The 15,084-nt window shown below is 58.2% G+C and overlaps 1 protein-coding gene across 1 annotated transcript in view; it reads left to right on the top strand.

The window, feature by feature from the left end:
• The first annotated feature begins 3,032 nt into the window (after positions 1-3,032).
• The window catches only part of qsox1 (quiescin Q6 sulfhydryl oxidase 1), a 226,042-nt gene continuing 213,990 nt past the window's right edge, over positions 3,033-15,084 (top strand). The window contains exon 1 of the mRNA XM_072511606.1: positions 3,033-3,313. Within this exon, the coding sequence (XP_072367707.1) occupies positions 3,067-3,313 (247 nt within the window). The 5' untranslated portion in view covers positions 3,033-3,066. The remainder of the gene's footprint in view (positions 3,314-15,084) is intronic.

Here is a 15,084-nt window from a genome sequence, read left to right as displayed (position 1 = left end):
AACACCCTCCCCCATCCTAATCACAACACTCTCACCCACACTAATCACAACATTCTCCCCCATCCTAATCACAGTCCATGCCTCTATTCTTTTTTCCAAAGTGCAAGACCTCACACTTGCCCACGTTGAATTTCGTCAGCCATTTCTTGGACCACTCTCCTAAACTGTCTAAATCTTTCTGCAGCCTCCCCACCTCCTCCATACTACCTGCCCCTCCACCTATCTTTGTATCATCGGCAAAGATAGCCAGAATGCCCTCATCTAGATCGTTAATATACAAAGAGAACAGCTGTGGCCCCAACACTGAACCCTGCGGGACACCACTCGTCACCGGTTGCCATTCCGAAAAAAAACCTTTTATCCCAACTCTCTGCCTTCTGCCTGACAGCCAATCGTCAATCCATGTTAGTACCTTGCCTCGAATACCATGGGCCCTTATTTTACTCAGCAGTCTCCCGTGAGGCACCTTATCAAAGGCCTTTTGGAAGTCAAGATAGATAACATCCATTGGCTCTCCTTGGTCTAACCTATTTGTTATCTCTTCAAAGAACTCTAACAGGTTTGTCAGGCACGACCTCCCCTTACTAAATCCATGCTGACTTGTCCTAATCCGACCCTGCACTTCCAAGAATTTAGAAATCTCATCCTTAACAATGGATTCTAGAATCTTGCCAACAACTGAGGTTAGGCTAATTGGCCTATAATGTTCCATCTTTTTCCTTGTTCCCTTCTTGAACAGGGGGGTTACAACAGCGATTTTCCAATCCTCTGGGACTTTCCCTGACTCCAGTAACTTTTGAAAGACCATAACTAACGCCTCCACTATTTCTTCAGCTATCTCCTTTAGAACTCTAGGATGTAGCCCATCTGGGCCCGGAGATTTATCAATTTTTAGATCTCTTAGTTTCTCTAGCACTTTCTCCTTTGTGATGGCTACCATATTCAACTCTGCCCCCTGACTCTCCTGAATTGTTGGGATATTACTCATGTCTTCTACTGTGAAGACTGACGCAAAGTACTTATTTAGTTCCTCAGCTATTTCCTTGTCTCCCATCATTAGATTACCAGTGTCATTGTGGAGCGGCCCAATGTCTACTTTTGCCTCCCGTTTGTTTTTAATGTATTTAAAGAAACTTTTACTATCATTCCTAATGTTACTGGTTAGCCTACCTTTATAATTGATCCTCTCTTTCCTTATTTCTCTCTTTGTTATCCTCTGTTTGTTTTTGTAGCCTTCCCAATCTTCTGACTTTCCACTACTCTTTGCCACATTATAGGCTTTCTCTTTTGCTTTGATGCATTCCCTAACTTCCTTTGTCAGCCATGGCTGCCTAATCCCCCCTCTGATAACCTTTCTTTTATTTGGGATGAACCTCTGTACGGTGTCCTCAATTACTCCCAGAAACTCCTGCCATTGCTGTTCTACTGTCTTTCCCACTAGGCTCTGCTCCCAGTTGATTTTCGTCAGTTCCTCCCTCATGCCCCTGTAGTTACCTTTATTTAACTGTTACACCTTTACATCTGATTCTACCTTCTTTCTTTCAAATTGGAGATTGAATTCTACCATATTATGATCACTGCCTCCTAAGTGTTCCCTTACTTTAAGATCTTTAATCAAGTCTGGCTCATTACGTAACACTAAGTCCAGAATGGCCTGTCCCCTCATGGGCTCCATCACAAGCTGTTCCAAAAAGCCCTCCATTCAATGAATTCCCTTTCCTTGGGTCCACTGGCAGCATTATTTACCCAGTCCACCTGCATATTGAAGTCCCCCATGATCACTGTGACCTTGCCTTTCTGACATGCACTTTCTATTTTGTGGTGCATTTTGTGCCCCTGGTCCTGACCACTGTTAGGAGGCCTGTACATAACTCCCATTATGGGTGTTTTGCCTTTGTGGTTCCTCAACTCTACCCACACAGACTCCACATCATCTGACCCTATGTCGTTTAGTGCTATTGATTTAATTTCATTCCTAATTAACAAGGCAACCCGACCCCTCTGCCCACCTCTCTGTCTTTTCAATAGGTTGTGAATCCCTGGATGTTTAAATGCCAGTCCTGAACCCCCTGCAACCACCTCTCTGTGATGCCTACCACATCATACCTGCCAGTCACAATCTGGGCCACAAGCTTATCTACCTTGTTCCGTACACTGCGCACATTTAAATATAGCACCTTTAATTCTCTATTGACCGTCCCTTTTTGTTTTCTTCGTGTGGTGGACCTTGGTTTACTGAGCCTTTCCATACACTGTGTCATATTTTGTGGGATGGGGACTATCGTAACCTCTCCTGAGTTCTATCTTTTCGTGCTTTTTTGTATTCCTAAGCAGCTACGCTTCCCACTGATTACTTCACCTCTTGGTTCCCTGACTTTCCCTTCCCCCCCAATCTCTAGTTTAAAGTCCTATTGACCACCCTATTTACTCTTCTCGCCAGAACACTGGTCCCAGCTCGGTTCAGGTGGAGACCATCCCAACGGTATAGGTCCCCCCTGTCCCAAAACTGATGCCAGTGTCCCATGAAAAGGAACCCCTCTTTCCCACACCACTCTTTCAGCCACGTCTTCCCTTATTCTTGCCTCCCTATGCCAATTTGCACGTGGCTCACCCATCCTAATCACAACACTCTCATCCATCCGAATCATTCTTTGATGTGCACGTTGGTACCGAAGTGTGATATCATCAATGACTTCCTGAACCTCTCGAATGCATGAAACAACGGATAAACTTTCATAGCGGCCTCTGTGTGGGAAGGCGAGAACAATATGTACATAGCATCTGGGGTATTCATTGTCAATATGGAATACAGGTCAGTGCACTGCACGCCAGAAGCGGACGCTCCCCTTTGCTCGGACTGTGCAGGATCAGTTTTTAAAATATTTACATATTACTGGGGAATGTGTGGGAGATGCAAACAAGATTAATTGCCAGGTGCACCTGATCTGATCTGGGGATTTTATTTGTACAATAAACGAAAGCCTGCTCCTCCCTCCGGCCGCCCGCACGTACACAGTGTTGTTTGGGGAAGGTTAGAGGTCGGTCTGTTGCCGGAGTTTCTCAGACATGGCGCAGCGCTGGGATGCAGCGTCCGTGTCCTTAGCGGCGATTTCCTTGCTGTGGACGGCGGGCGCGGTGGCCGGAGCCGGGCTTTACTCTGCGAGCGACGAGGTCACCCTCCTGGACATCGACAACTTGGACGGCATTCTGTACAACTCCAGCAACGCCTGGCTGGTGGAGTTCTACGCCTCCTGGTGCGGACACTGCAAGGATTTCGCCCCTGTGTGGAAAGCGCTGGCGAACGACATCAAAGGTTTGTGCTCTGACTTGTGTGAGCAGTGTGTGTGTGTCTGTTCAGCAATGTAAACTCCACCACTTCTGTACTGCTGCTTCACCTATTTTCTTGCATTGTAACCAGATGGGGGTTACTGAATACTCTCTCTAGCCCAGTCACTGTACTTTCAGATACTGTTATGCATTAAGTTGCTCCCTGTGTGTGTGTGTGGAGAGGGGATGAGATGATCCCAGTAACAGCACCAATCCCAGTCTCCTCCTTCCCAATCTGATGCCCAATCCCCAGAATCCTGGGACGAAATTCTCCGTTATCGGCGGAAAGTCCGCCGATCGGCGCAAAAAACGGCGCAAATCCGACTTGCGTCACGTCGGAAAAATGGGTCGATAGTCTCCGGCCCGAAATGGGCTAGCAGCGACGTAACGGGATCCGCGCTTGCGCAGTGGTTCACGCCGTGCAGCGTCATACGCGCCGCACGGCGTGACGGCTCATAAGGCCGCGCTGCTCCCCCCCCACCCGACCGCAACACCCGACCGCAACACCCGACTGGATGGCTGGCCGTCGTTCAGCCCCGAGGTTCGAGTCACGCGATGTGGAGGCGCTCCTGGACGCGGTGGAGCAGAGGAGGGACGCCCTGTATCCCGGGCACGGCCGCAGAGTTGCCCCACGCCACAGCCGGCATCTGTGGAGGGAAGTGGCAGAGGCCGTCACCGCTGTGGCCCTGACACCACGGACAGGCACCCAGTGCCACAAGAAGGTGAACGACCTCATCAGAGCAGGCAGGGTGAGCCTCCCCCATATCCCCCCTCCCCATATCCCCCCTCCCCCATATCCCCCCTCCCCATATCCCCCCTCCCCCATATCCCCCCTCCCCCATATCCCCCCTCCCCATATCCCCATATCCCCCCTCCCCCATATACCCCTCCCCCATATCCCCCCTCCCCCATATGCCCCATATCCCCCCTCCCCCATATCCCCCTCCCCCATATCCCCCCTCCCCATATCCCCCCCTCCCCCATATCCCCCCTCCCCATATCCCCCATCCCCCATATCCCCCCTCCTCCATATCCCCCCTCCCCCATATCCCCCCTCCCCCATATCCCCCTCCCCATATCCCCCATATCCCCCCTCCCCCATATGGCCCATATCCCCCCTCCCCCATATCCCCCCTTCCCCATACCCCCCTCCCCCATATCCCCCCTCCCCATATCCCCCTCCCCATATCCCCCCTCCCCCATATGCCCCATATCCCCCCTCCCCCATATCCCCCCTCTCCCATATCCCCTCTCCCCCATATCCCCCATATCCCCCATAACCCCCATATCCCCCCTCCCCCATATCCCCCATATACCCCCTCCCCTTATCCCCCCTCCCCCATATCCCCCCTCCCCCATATCCCCCCTCCCCATATCCCCCCTCCCCCATATCCCCCTCCCCCATATCCCCCCTCCCCCATATGCCCCATATCCCCCCTCCCCCATATCCCCCTCCCCCATATCCCCCCTCCCCATATCCCCCCCTCCCCATATCCCCCCTCCCCATATCCCCCATCCCCCATATCCCCCCTCCTCCATATCCCCCCTCCCCCATATCCCCCCTCCCCCATATCCCCCCTCCCCCATATCCCCCATATCCCCCCTCCCCCATATCCCCCCTCCCCCATATCCCCCATACCCCCCCTCCCCCATATGGCCCATATCCCCCTCCCCCATATCCCCCCTTCCCCATACCCCCCTCCCCCATATCCCCCCTCCCCATATCCCCCTCCCCCATATCCCCCTCCCCCATATGCCCCATATCCCCCCTCCCCCATATCCCCCCTCCCCATATCCCCTCTCCCCATATCCCCCATAACCCCCAAAAAAAACCCTCCCCCATATCCCCCATATACCCCCTCCCCTTATCCCCCCTCCCCCATATCCCCCTCCCCTTATCCCCCCTCCCCCATATCCCCCCTCCCCCATATCCCCCCTCCCCCATATCCCCCATATCCCCCCTCCCCCATATCCCCTATATCCCCCCTCCCCCATATCCCCCCTCCCCCATATCCCCAAGTGAATCCGGCCCTAACCTTAACCTCTGCAATGCACGCGCAACCGATGGCGTGCATTCATATACCTGCCTAACACTGTTGCCTTTTACCCCTGCCCCCCCCCCCCCCACAGGAGAAGCGCGCACACAACAATAGGGAGCATGTGAGGACTGGAGGAGGGCCCGCTGGTGAGAGGCCACTGACCGTACACGAGGAAAGGGCCCTGGAACTGGCTGGCGGACCTGAGGACCGGGAGGTTGCTGATGCAGAGGTCGGGGGCGTACTAGTGAGTGAGCCACCGACAGCCCGTCCCCATATCCCCCCTCCCCTATATCCCCCTCCCTCGTATCACCTGATCACTGCCTGATGTCTAACCATGCATGCTTCATTGTGTATCGCAGGACCAAACGTCCAGGCACCCATCCCCGCAGATGCAGACCGCCCGCAGGATGCCCCTCGGTGACCACAGGAGACGGAGAGACCCGCACCCTCCAGCATGCGACGCCCGCAGGATGCCCCTCGGAGACCACAGGAGACGGAGAGACCCGCACCCTCCAGCATGCGACGCATGCAGGATGCCCCTCGGAGACCACAGGAGATGGAGAGACCCGCACCCTCCAGCATGCGACGCCCGCAGGATGCCCCTCGGAGACCACGGGAGACGGAGAGACCCGCACCCTCCAGCATGCGACGCCCACAGGATGCCCCTCGGAGACCACGGGAGACGGAGAGACCCGCACCCTCCAGCATTCGACGCCCGCAGGATGCCCCTCGCACACCACGGGAGACGGAGAGACCTGGAGCAACAGGGAGACGACACCCCCGTCACGTGCGGGAGCGACCACCCAGCGACGAGGGGGGCAGCCACAGGCCCCCATCACATCCGAGCCAGGACACCACTACCCAGGACACCACTACCCAGGACACCACTACCCAGGACACCACTACCCAGGACACCCCTACCCGGGACAGCACTACCCAGGAAGACGAAATACTGGACAGTGACTCAGAGTGGATGGGTGGAGACGAACCCCCACCCCAAAGTGTCATGGACTCAGAGTGGGACGAAGAGCACGACACAACGCCACTGCTGTCACCAACACCCTCCACCATCGCAGAAACACTCACCACGGTTGGGCACTTTAGTGATGAGGCGTCTGGTACACTCACTGGTGCGCACAACACAGCCGTCCCGGTACAGCAGGTGGAGGTAGGAGCAGCAGAGGGACCGGGCGGTCGGAGGGCAGCCCAGCCCAAGCGAACATCTGCCGCCCAGATGGATCCCGCGTTCCTGCAGTTACCACACCCACACATAGATCCGATGCAACCACCGACCCGGAGACGAGCGAAGAGGGTGACGGGCGGCTTGCGGCGGCTGCGGTCGCAGGTGGAGGAGTCCACCCGCGTCCAGGAGCTGGGAGTGGTGCCGGTCATGCGTGCCACCCAGGCCGACACCGCACGGGTGGCGTCCGCGGTGGAGGCAATGGGTGCGACGGTGTCAGACATGGGGAACGGTTTGCGAGGCCTGGGGCCTTCCGTGCAGGCGGTGTCTGTGGCCCAGTAAATGGCTGCCCTCTCACAGGAGGCCATGAGCCAGTGCCAGCGTCAGATGGCAGAGGCGCTCAACGCCATGGCCCAGTCTCAGCAGGCCATGGCCCAGTCTCTGCAGGCCATGGCCCAGTCTCTGCAGGCCATCGCTGAGGGCATCGGCACCAGTGGCCATGTGCGAGCCGGTGTCGCACTGTCACAGACAGGGTTTGCCAACCCCCTGGGCTCCATGGCTGCAAACCTGCAGACCCCTGTCGATACCAGCACGGGCCTCCAGGACTGGCAGCGCCAGATGTCGGGGGGGCGTCGGATGGCCAGTCCATTCGCATCCCCTACCCATGTAGAGGCCTGGGGGCCATCGGGCACCCCGAGGGAGGAGGAGGTGGTGTGGTCCGTCCCGGCTCCCTCTGTAGGGGAGGTCCCTGTACACCGCGACACCTCGGACTCCCCCCCCTTCCGGCCCAGGTGCATCGGGTGGGCAACAGGCAGGACAGGCTTGCAGCTCGCCATCCCAGTCGCCCGGGCCGCAGCCTGGCCCATCTAGGCCAGGACGCCCCAGGAAACAGCCGCCAAAGGGATCCAGTGTCAGAGGGCAGGAATCACAGGAGTCCACCTCCACTTCTGCTGTATCGTCTGGGGAACCACGTAGACGTAGTCAAAGGGCCCGTAAGGCCAAACAATTAGACACTGAGTAAGTTGGCACGGGTGCAGGGCACAGATGAGTTTTAGGGGCTAGGGCACGTGCATGAACTCCTTTGGTTATTAAAGTCAATGTTACACCTACCAAAGCTGCCTTTGTGCTCTGTCCAAAGTGTGCGGGGGTGTCATGTACGTTGAGCGCAAGTGTGTGTGTGAGGGGTGGTCTTACCTCAGCCCCAGGTGAGTCTGCCCCCTTCCCCCTTGGCCGCCATCAACATCCCCCGGGCAGAGGACGGGACCGTGGTGCGCTGCAGTGTCACAGCCGCATGCAGGGATGGTCCGGGTGGATGGTGGTACTGTGTCCATGGGTCAGACATAGTCCAACGATGTAGAGCCAGGAGCTCATCGCAGGGCGGGTTGTCATCATCCTCCATGGCCTGCGATAGACACGCGTCCACCCGCAACTGTGTGAGCCCGGCCCGTTGTGCCGCAGGTGGATCGGCAATGGGGGGGGGGGGTGGTGTGCATGCGGGTGGGGTGGGTGGGGTCGGGGAGGGGGGTGAGGGTGCTGGGTGGGTGGATGGGTGGGGGGTGTGGGTGGTCGGCTGTTGCCATGGTGTGCGGTCTGTGGCCAAACTACCCGATTCCCACGCCCATCTAGTCAGTGAAGCGGGCGTCTATCAGTCTGTCCCGTGCCCGCTGGGCCAGCCGGTAACGGTGGACAGCCACCCGCCTGTGTCTACCCCGTCTGCCCTGACCATTGCCCCCATCCCCCTCATCTGGGGAGGACTGCGCCTCTTCCTGCTGCTCCTCCACTCCGCCCTCCTCTGCCTGCGGCACATCGCCCCTCTGCTGGGCTATGTTGTGCAGGACGCAGCACACCACAATGATGCGGCCGACCCTATCTGACCGATACTGGAGGGCGCCCCCAGAGAGGTCCAGGCACCTGAAACGCATCTTCAGCACGCCAAAGCACTTCTCGATCACTCCCCTTGTCGCTACATGGGCATCATTGTAGCGGTTCTCCGCCTCATTGCATGGCCTCCGTATAGGCGTCATCAGCCACGATCGCAATGGGTAGCCCCTGTCGCCCAGCAACCAGCCCCTCAGCCGGGGATGGCGTCCCTTGTACATGCCGGGGATGGATGACCGCGACAACACGAATGAGTCGTGTACACTGCCTGGGTGACGGGCGCAGACGTGCAGGATCATCATGCGGTGGTCGCAGACCACCTGTACTTTCATCGAATAGGTCCCCTTCCTATTAGTGAACACGGCCCTGTTATCTGCAGGTGGCCGCACGGCGACGTGCATCCCATCGATCGCGCCCTGGACCATGGGGAACCCGGCCACGGCAGAGAAGCCCACGGCCCGGGCATCTTGGCTGGCCCTGTCCACGGGGAAGCGGATGTAGCGGTGCGCCATGGCATATAGGGCATCTGTCACTGCCCGGATGCACCGGTACACCGATGTCTGCGATATGCCGGACAGGTCCCCACTCGGTGCCTGGAATGACCCCGTTGCATAAAAGTTCAGGGCCACCGTAACCTTGACGGACACGGGGAGAGGGTGTCCCCCGCCAGTGCCACGCGGTGACAGGTGTGCCAGCAGGTGGCAGATGTGTGCCACGGTTTCCCGGCTCATCCGGAGTCTCCTCCTGCATTCCCGGTCCGTGAGGTCCTGGTATGACTGCCGGGGCCGGTACACACGGGGCGCCCTCGGGTGCCTCCGTTGCCGTGGGGCCGCGACGTCCTCCTCCCCCTCCTCGTCCTGTCGGTCAGGTGTCCCTCCAGCCTGGGCGGCTGCCGCCTGCCCCTCTGCGGCAGCCTGCGCCGCCTCTCTGGCACGCTCCTCCTCCTCCTCCTCCTCCTCCTCATCCAGGGCAACATAGACATGAGCGGCTGCCACCACGGCGGCCAACATCGCTGGATGATCTGAAAACATGACGGCCTGGTGGGGGGGGAGGGGAACGACGACATGTCATCATTGCCCATATCCCCTCCTCCCCCCAGCCAGGTGGCATGGACCGCATGGGTCCAACTGTTGGAGGCTGGCACCTGGCCAGGTGGACCAACTCACTTGCCCTCCCATCCCCCTCCTCGGCACGGACCCACCCCCCAACCTCCACCCTAGCACGGACCCCCCCCAACATCCACCCCGGCACGGACCCCCCCCCCCAACCTCCACCCCAGCACGGACCCCCCCCCCAACCTCCACCCCGGCACGGACCCCCCCCCAACCTCCACCCCAGCACGGACCCCCCCAACCTCCACCCCAGCACGGACCCCCCCCAACCTCCACCCCGGCACGGACCCCCCCCCCCCAACCTCCACCCCAGCACGGACCACCCCCCCCAATCTCCACCCCGGCACGGACACCCACCCCAACCTCCAGCCCAGCACGGACCCCCCCCAACCTCCACCCCAGCACGGACCCCCCCCAACCTCCACCCCGGCACGGACCCCCCCCCCCAACCTCCACCCCGGCACGGACCCCCCACCCCAACCTCCACCCCAGCACGGACCACCCCCCACCTCCACCCCAGCACGGACCCCCCCCAACCCCCAACCTCCACCCCGGCACGGCACGGACCCCCCCCAACCTCCACCCCGGCACGGCACGGACCCCCCCAACCTCCACCCCAGCACGGACCCCCCCAACCCCCAACCTCCACCCCGGCACGGACCACCCCCAACCTCCAGCACGGAACCCCCCCAACCTCCACCCCAGCATGGACCCCCCCCCCAACCTCCACCCCGGCACGGACCCCCCCCCCCAACCTCCACCCCGGCACGGACCCCCCCCCCAACCTCCACCCCAGCACGGACCCCCCCCCAACCTCCACCCCGGCACAGACCCCCCCCCAACCTCCACCCCAGCACGGACCCCCCCCCCCAACCTCCACCCCGGCACGGACCCCCCCCCCAACCTCCACCCCAGCACGGACCCCCCCCCAACCTCCACCCCGGCACAGACCCCCCCCCAACCTCCACCCCAGCACGGACCCCCCCCCCAACCTCCACCCCAGCACGGACCCCCCCCCCAACCCCCAACCTCCACCCCGGCACGGCACGGACCCCCCCCAACCTCCACCCCGGCACGGCACGGACCCCCCCCCAACCTCCACCCCAGCTTGGACCCCAACCCGCAACCTCCACCCCGGCACGGACCCCCCCCCAACCTCCACCCCGGCACGGACCCCCCCCCCAACCTCCACCCCGGCACGGACCCCCTCCCGGCACTCCCCCGGAGCCCAGCCTACTCTAACCACCCCTCCCCGCCGCACACACACACACACAACCCGAGACACACCTCTCCTCACGCATTCAGACTGCGGCCACGCCATTGCCTGCCCAGAGCCAACCCCCCAGGCCGTCACTCACCTCCACGCTGGTCGGCGTGAGCCTGGAGCACCGGGTCACGCCGATGAAAAGGAGGTTTAATTTACGTCGACGTGAACGGTCATCACGTCGACGGGACTTCAGCCCATTCGGAAGGGAGAATATCGGCAGGCCTAAAATCGGCTGCCTTGCGCAGACCCGTGACATAGTCCGCGGCAGCTGCGCCATTAACGCCCCGCCGACTTTTCTCCCTTCGGAGACTTCGGCAACCGGCGGGGGCGGGATTCACGGCGGCCAACGGCCATTCTCCGACCCGCTGGGGGGTCGGAGAATGACGCCCCTGGTTTCTAACAATCCAAGGAGCTGGTTGTGTCAGTCTATCCCAGCTAGTCGTATTGAGAATGCTGCGGAGTGCTCAACATTTCCCACTGCCCTCTCTGGCTGCTCATTAGCAGAGCCCCATTTGTAAACGAAAAACAAACCATCTGAACCTCAGGCACCTCTCTCTCTCTCTCTCTCTCAGTCATTCCAGAAAGTTGTTGGACTCCTTCGCAGACAACACAGAGTTTTCTGTTTATTTTTACAAGCAAACGATGCTCCCTCGAAGTCATAAATCTTGAGCACCAAGACTTCACACACCACAGTCAACCGTCCCAAATGTGTGGGGCCATTGTTTGCTGGGAGGACGCAGCCTGGCAGAGACTGGTGGCTCCTGCTGACAGTTCCTGCCTGATATCTGCCACAGTCTAAACACACCCAGTGCTGCCTAACGCCAAAGAATGCTTCCTGTCCACCAGCTCCCACACCTCTCCTCCCTGCCACTGTCCTGATTCCAGCCTGCTGCAAAGCAAACTTTGACAAGTGAACAGTCTGGAACAGGTGCCCGTACAGTTAGACTGTGTGAAGTGGGGCAGTGCCAGCGGGAGAGTGATTTGAGGGGCTGAGGCATCAAAGTATTGGGAGGGAAAAAGGAAAGAATCTGCAATGTTGGATGGACGTGTGGGGAGCAGAAGAAAGGGAGATGAGTGCAATGGGGAGGGGGTGTCAGAGAAGTGTAAAAAAAAGTGCGTACCGAAAATAGATATGCTGAATGATTGGTGAGAGAGATAACGAAAGGGCTGTACAACGGGAGGGAAATACAGACTGAGCAGTCGGTGCTTGAGAAACAGCTTAACACTTCATATGAAGCACTTCTGAGGTCCAGGGCGTGATCTTCCAGCCACGTTACCCGAGCTCAAATGGTGAATAGCGGGAGAGGCCCAAAACGGGAATCGCGCCAGGCGCCAGTTTGGGATGCAACCGGCCCGCTCCGCTAGGCAAAATTGGGATCTCGCCATAGCGAGGCGAGAAACCAGTTATCACCACGTAAGCCCCATTACCATACAATTAACAAGAGCCACCTGTCATTCAGCAGCCTCCAGCAAGTTCTCACACTGGTGCCGATTAGTACTCCTTTTGAAAAACGTGAATCTGGCGGAAGGGCTTCTGCTGGAAGCTGAGGAGGCGAGTAGCCATCTTTGCGCACAGGCAAAGAGCCTGAGGGTGCTGGGCTTGTCACCCCAGTGCTCGGCGGGGGGGTGGGGGGGACTCTCCGCAGGGGAGGGCCACCATGGGAGGGTGAAGGGGGGCCCTGGGGGGGGGGGCAGCTGAGGGGACAATCGCTCACGACACCACCACATGCCAACCCCTGGATCCCAACCCCATTCTGGGGACAATGCCTGTCCATCTGCCACACCGATCACCCATAACCCCCACCGACTACTGAGGCCTTTGGCTGCACTGCTGAAGGCAATCGCTAATAGGGAATTGCAATCGTGGTTAAATAAGCGCTTCACATATGCCAAGTGGATTCCCGTGGGTAGGTGAGCCATGTAGCATGTGGGAGTCATTGCCTAGCATTCCCATCGCACCTTGATGCCTGGACACTGTGTGGGAGTCAACACCACACACGCAGCAGCCAACATCCCAACACCCAGGGGATGGACACAGCTCCTGGGACATGACCACGGCTGGAGGGTGAATGAGTGCCACGCGGCGGGGAGAGATGCCTGGAGAGATGGGCAAAGGGTCCGGAGGTCAGCTTGTATTGTGGAAGAAAGTGACAGAGGCATTATAATATTTGTGCAAAAAGTTGTTTAATGATCTGTACAGTACCCCATTTTTGATAATGCCACCCCCAACCGTCCCCTGCCCCAAACCCTATAATCTCCCCACCCCCTACCTAACCGTCACGGCGCCCTCAGTGATGCTCAATGTGCTTTGCCCTCCTAGCTCGACCACTATGTCTCGGTGTGCCCCCAGGATGCATATCTGAGGTGGAGGCAGCCAGCTGTTTACCTCGTCCTGTGGCCTTCGATGCCCTCGATGGGCATCCTCTGGGGGCTGTGGGGCCGGAGGGCCCCGGCTCACTTGTCGGCAGCAAATGCACAGCCGTGTCGCCCTGTCCCGTTTGCTGACCCCAAGACGCGGTCTCATCAGGGGATGGATCTCGGGAGGGCTGGTGGCCACCATCGCCGCTCCATGGGACGGGCCTGGGTTAGCACTCAGCACCCCCTCCTCCCGGTTGGTCCCAGAGGCCCTGGGGTTCACCTTGGGATGGAGGGACATCTGATTCGAGCCCCTGCATCATCTGGCTCTGGCAGCCCTGCTGGCTCCCCATAGTCCGCACTATCATCTCGATGTCCTCGGCGATGCTCCTCAGTGACTGGGACACAACCCCCAGTGACCGCGCTATTCTATGCAGTGCCTCAGCCATGCCCACTGCGACTGGGATAAGCTCCGCAGCGCCTGGGCCATTTCCATCTGAGAGCGGGACATGTCCGACAGAACCCCATCAAGGTCGGCCAGGTATTGGGTGGCATCCCCCAGTGAGGCAGACATACTGTTGAGACCCTCAGCCGTGGCCATCACCGACTGCGCGATGCCTTGGACACCTTCACCCATGGGCTCTCCACTGCTGCCGCCACCTCATCCCTGGCAACACTGGCTGCCTAGTGGATCACCCTCCTGGACCTGCGGGAGAACAGGACATCCCTCCTGACCGCCACCGTGGCCTCCCCAGTCAGCATCTCCGAATCTTGTGCCATTGTTGCAAGCTGGCTGGGGTTGGCTGAGCGAGTACAGCTTAAGTGCTGCTCGACATTGTTAGCGGGGGGGGCTGGTGAGCGCAATCCCTGCAAATCAGCTGGTGAGCTGGCATTCGGGGCGGGAAGCCCGTGAGGCCTCGTCAAATTGACCAATTGACCCTGAATAGCGTTACCCGCCTCGCTGGGCTGAGCGCCGGGAAACTCGAGGCAATTCTATTAAAAGTTTATTGGATAAACATATGGATGATAATGGCATAGTGTAGGTTAGATGGCTTTTGTTTCGGTGCAACATCGTGGGCCGAAGGGCCTGTACTGCGCTGTATTGTTCTATGTTCTATGTTCTAATTCCCGCTCGCTACAGCACTTGGAACGTTTTCCGGAAGATCGTGCCCATGGTCACTACAGCTTTTGGCACATGAGGCACCCTTTTTGTACAATGAAGGAATCCAGAAATGGTCAAATTGGACTTAAGGTCAGTTAATCAGCTGTGTTGGTGATGGCTGAAGAATAAAGTGTTAGCCAGGTAACAGGAGAACTTCTTATTCTTCAGTGGGATCATGTTCATCCCAAAAGGCAGGCAGAACCTCAGTTTAACTTCTCACCCAACAGGTGGCATGCCTGACATGAGAACACTCGATACTGTGGCAAATCAGAGCTCAGCTGATTTCTTCCCCTCAACACTTAAAGCTCTCCATGTTAGCTTCCAACCCTTACTGACAATTGAATGGTTCCATTGTGCCTACAGCCTTTGGTACACTTGATAACATTTATTTTGTAAGCTTTCGTATTTAGCTTCTCCCATTGACAGAGGAGGAAGTGCCAGTTCACAACTTTTCTGCATTTACAGGGTCTGACCAGTCACATACCCTTTTAAAGAGTGCTCTTTATATAAAGGGTGAGCACATTGTGTAGTACAGAACAAAGTAGCAGCAAGCACATAAGGGATCTGATGCAAAGATTGTTGTATGAATCATGAGATGATTTGCATTCCTCCAAAACAAACTCCTCACAGACAGTGACCCAAGGCTAGAATTGAACACAGGTCCTTTGTGCTGTGAGGCAGCAGTGCTAACCACAGTGCCGCCATGTTAAACCTCTTTGGCTGAAGGTTTGGAGTTACAGTTCAGTAGCAAGTCTGGTCGGTGA

The sequence above is a fragment of the Scyliorhinus torazame genome, chromosome 7, assembly GCF_047496885.1.
Source record: "Scyliorhinus torazame isolate Kashiwa2021f chromosome 7, sScyTor2.1, whole genome shotgun sequence".
Taxonomy (NCBI): Eukaryota; Metazoa; Chordata; class Chondrichthyes; order Carcharhiniformes; family Scyliorhinidae; genus Scyliorhinus; species Scyliorhinus torazame.
This window is presented reverse-complemented; position numbering and strand designations above follow the sequence as displayed.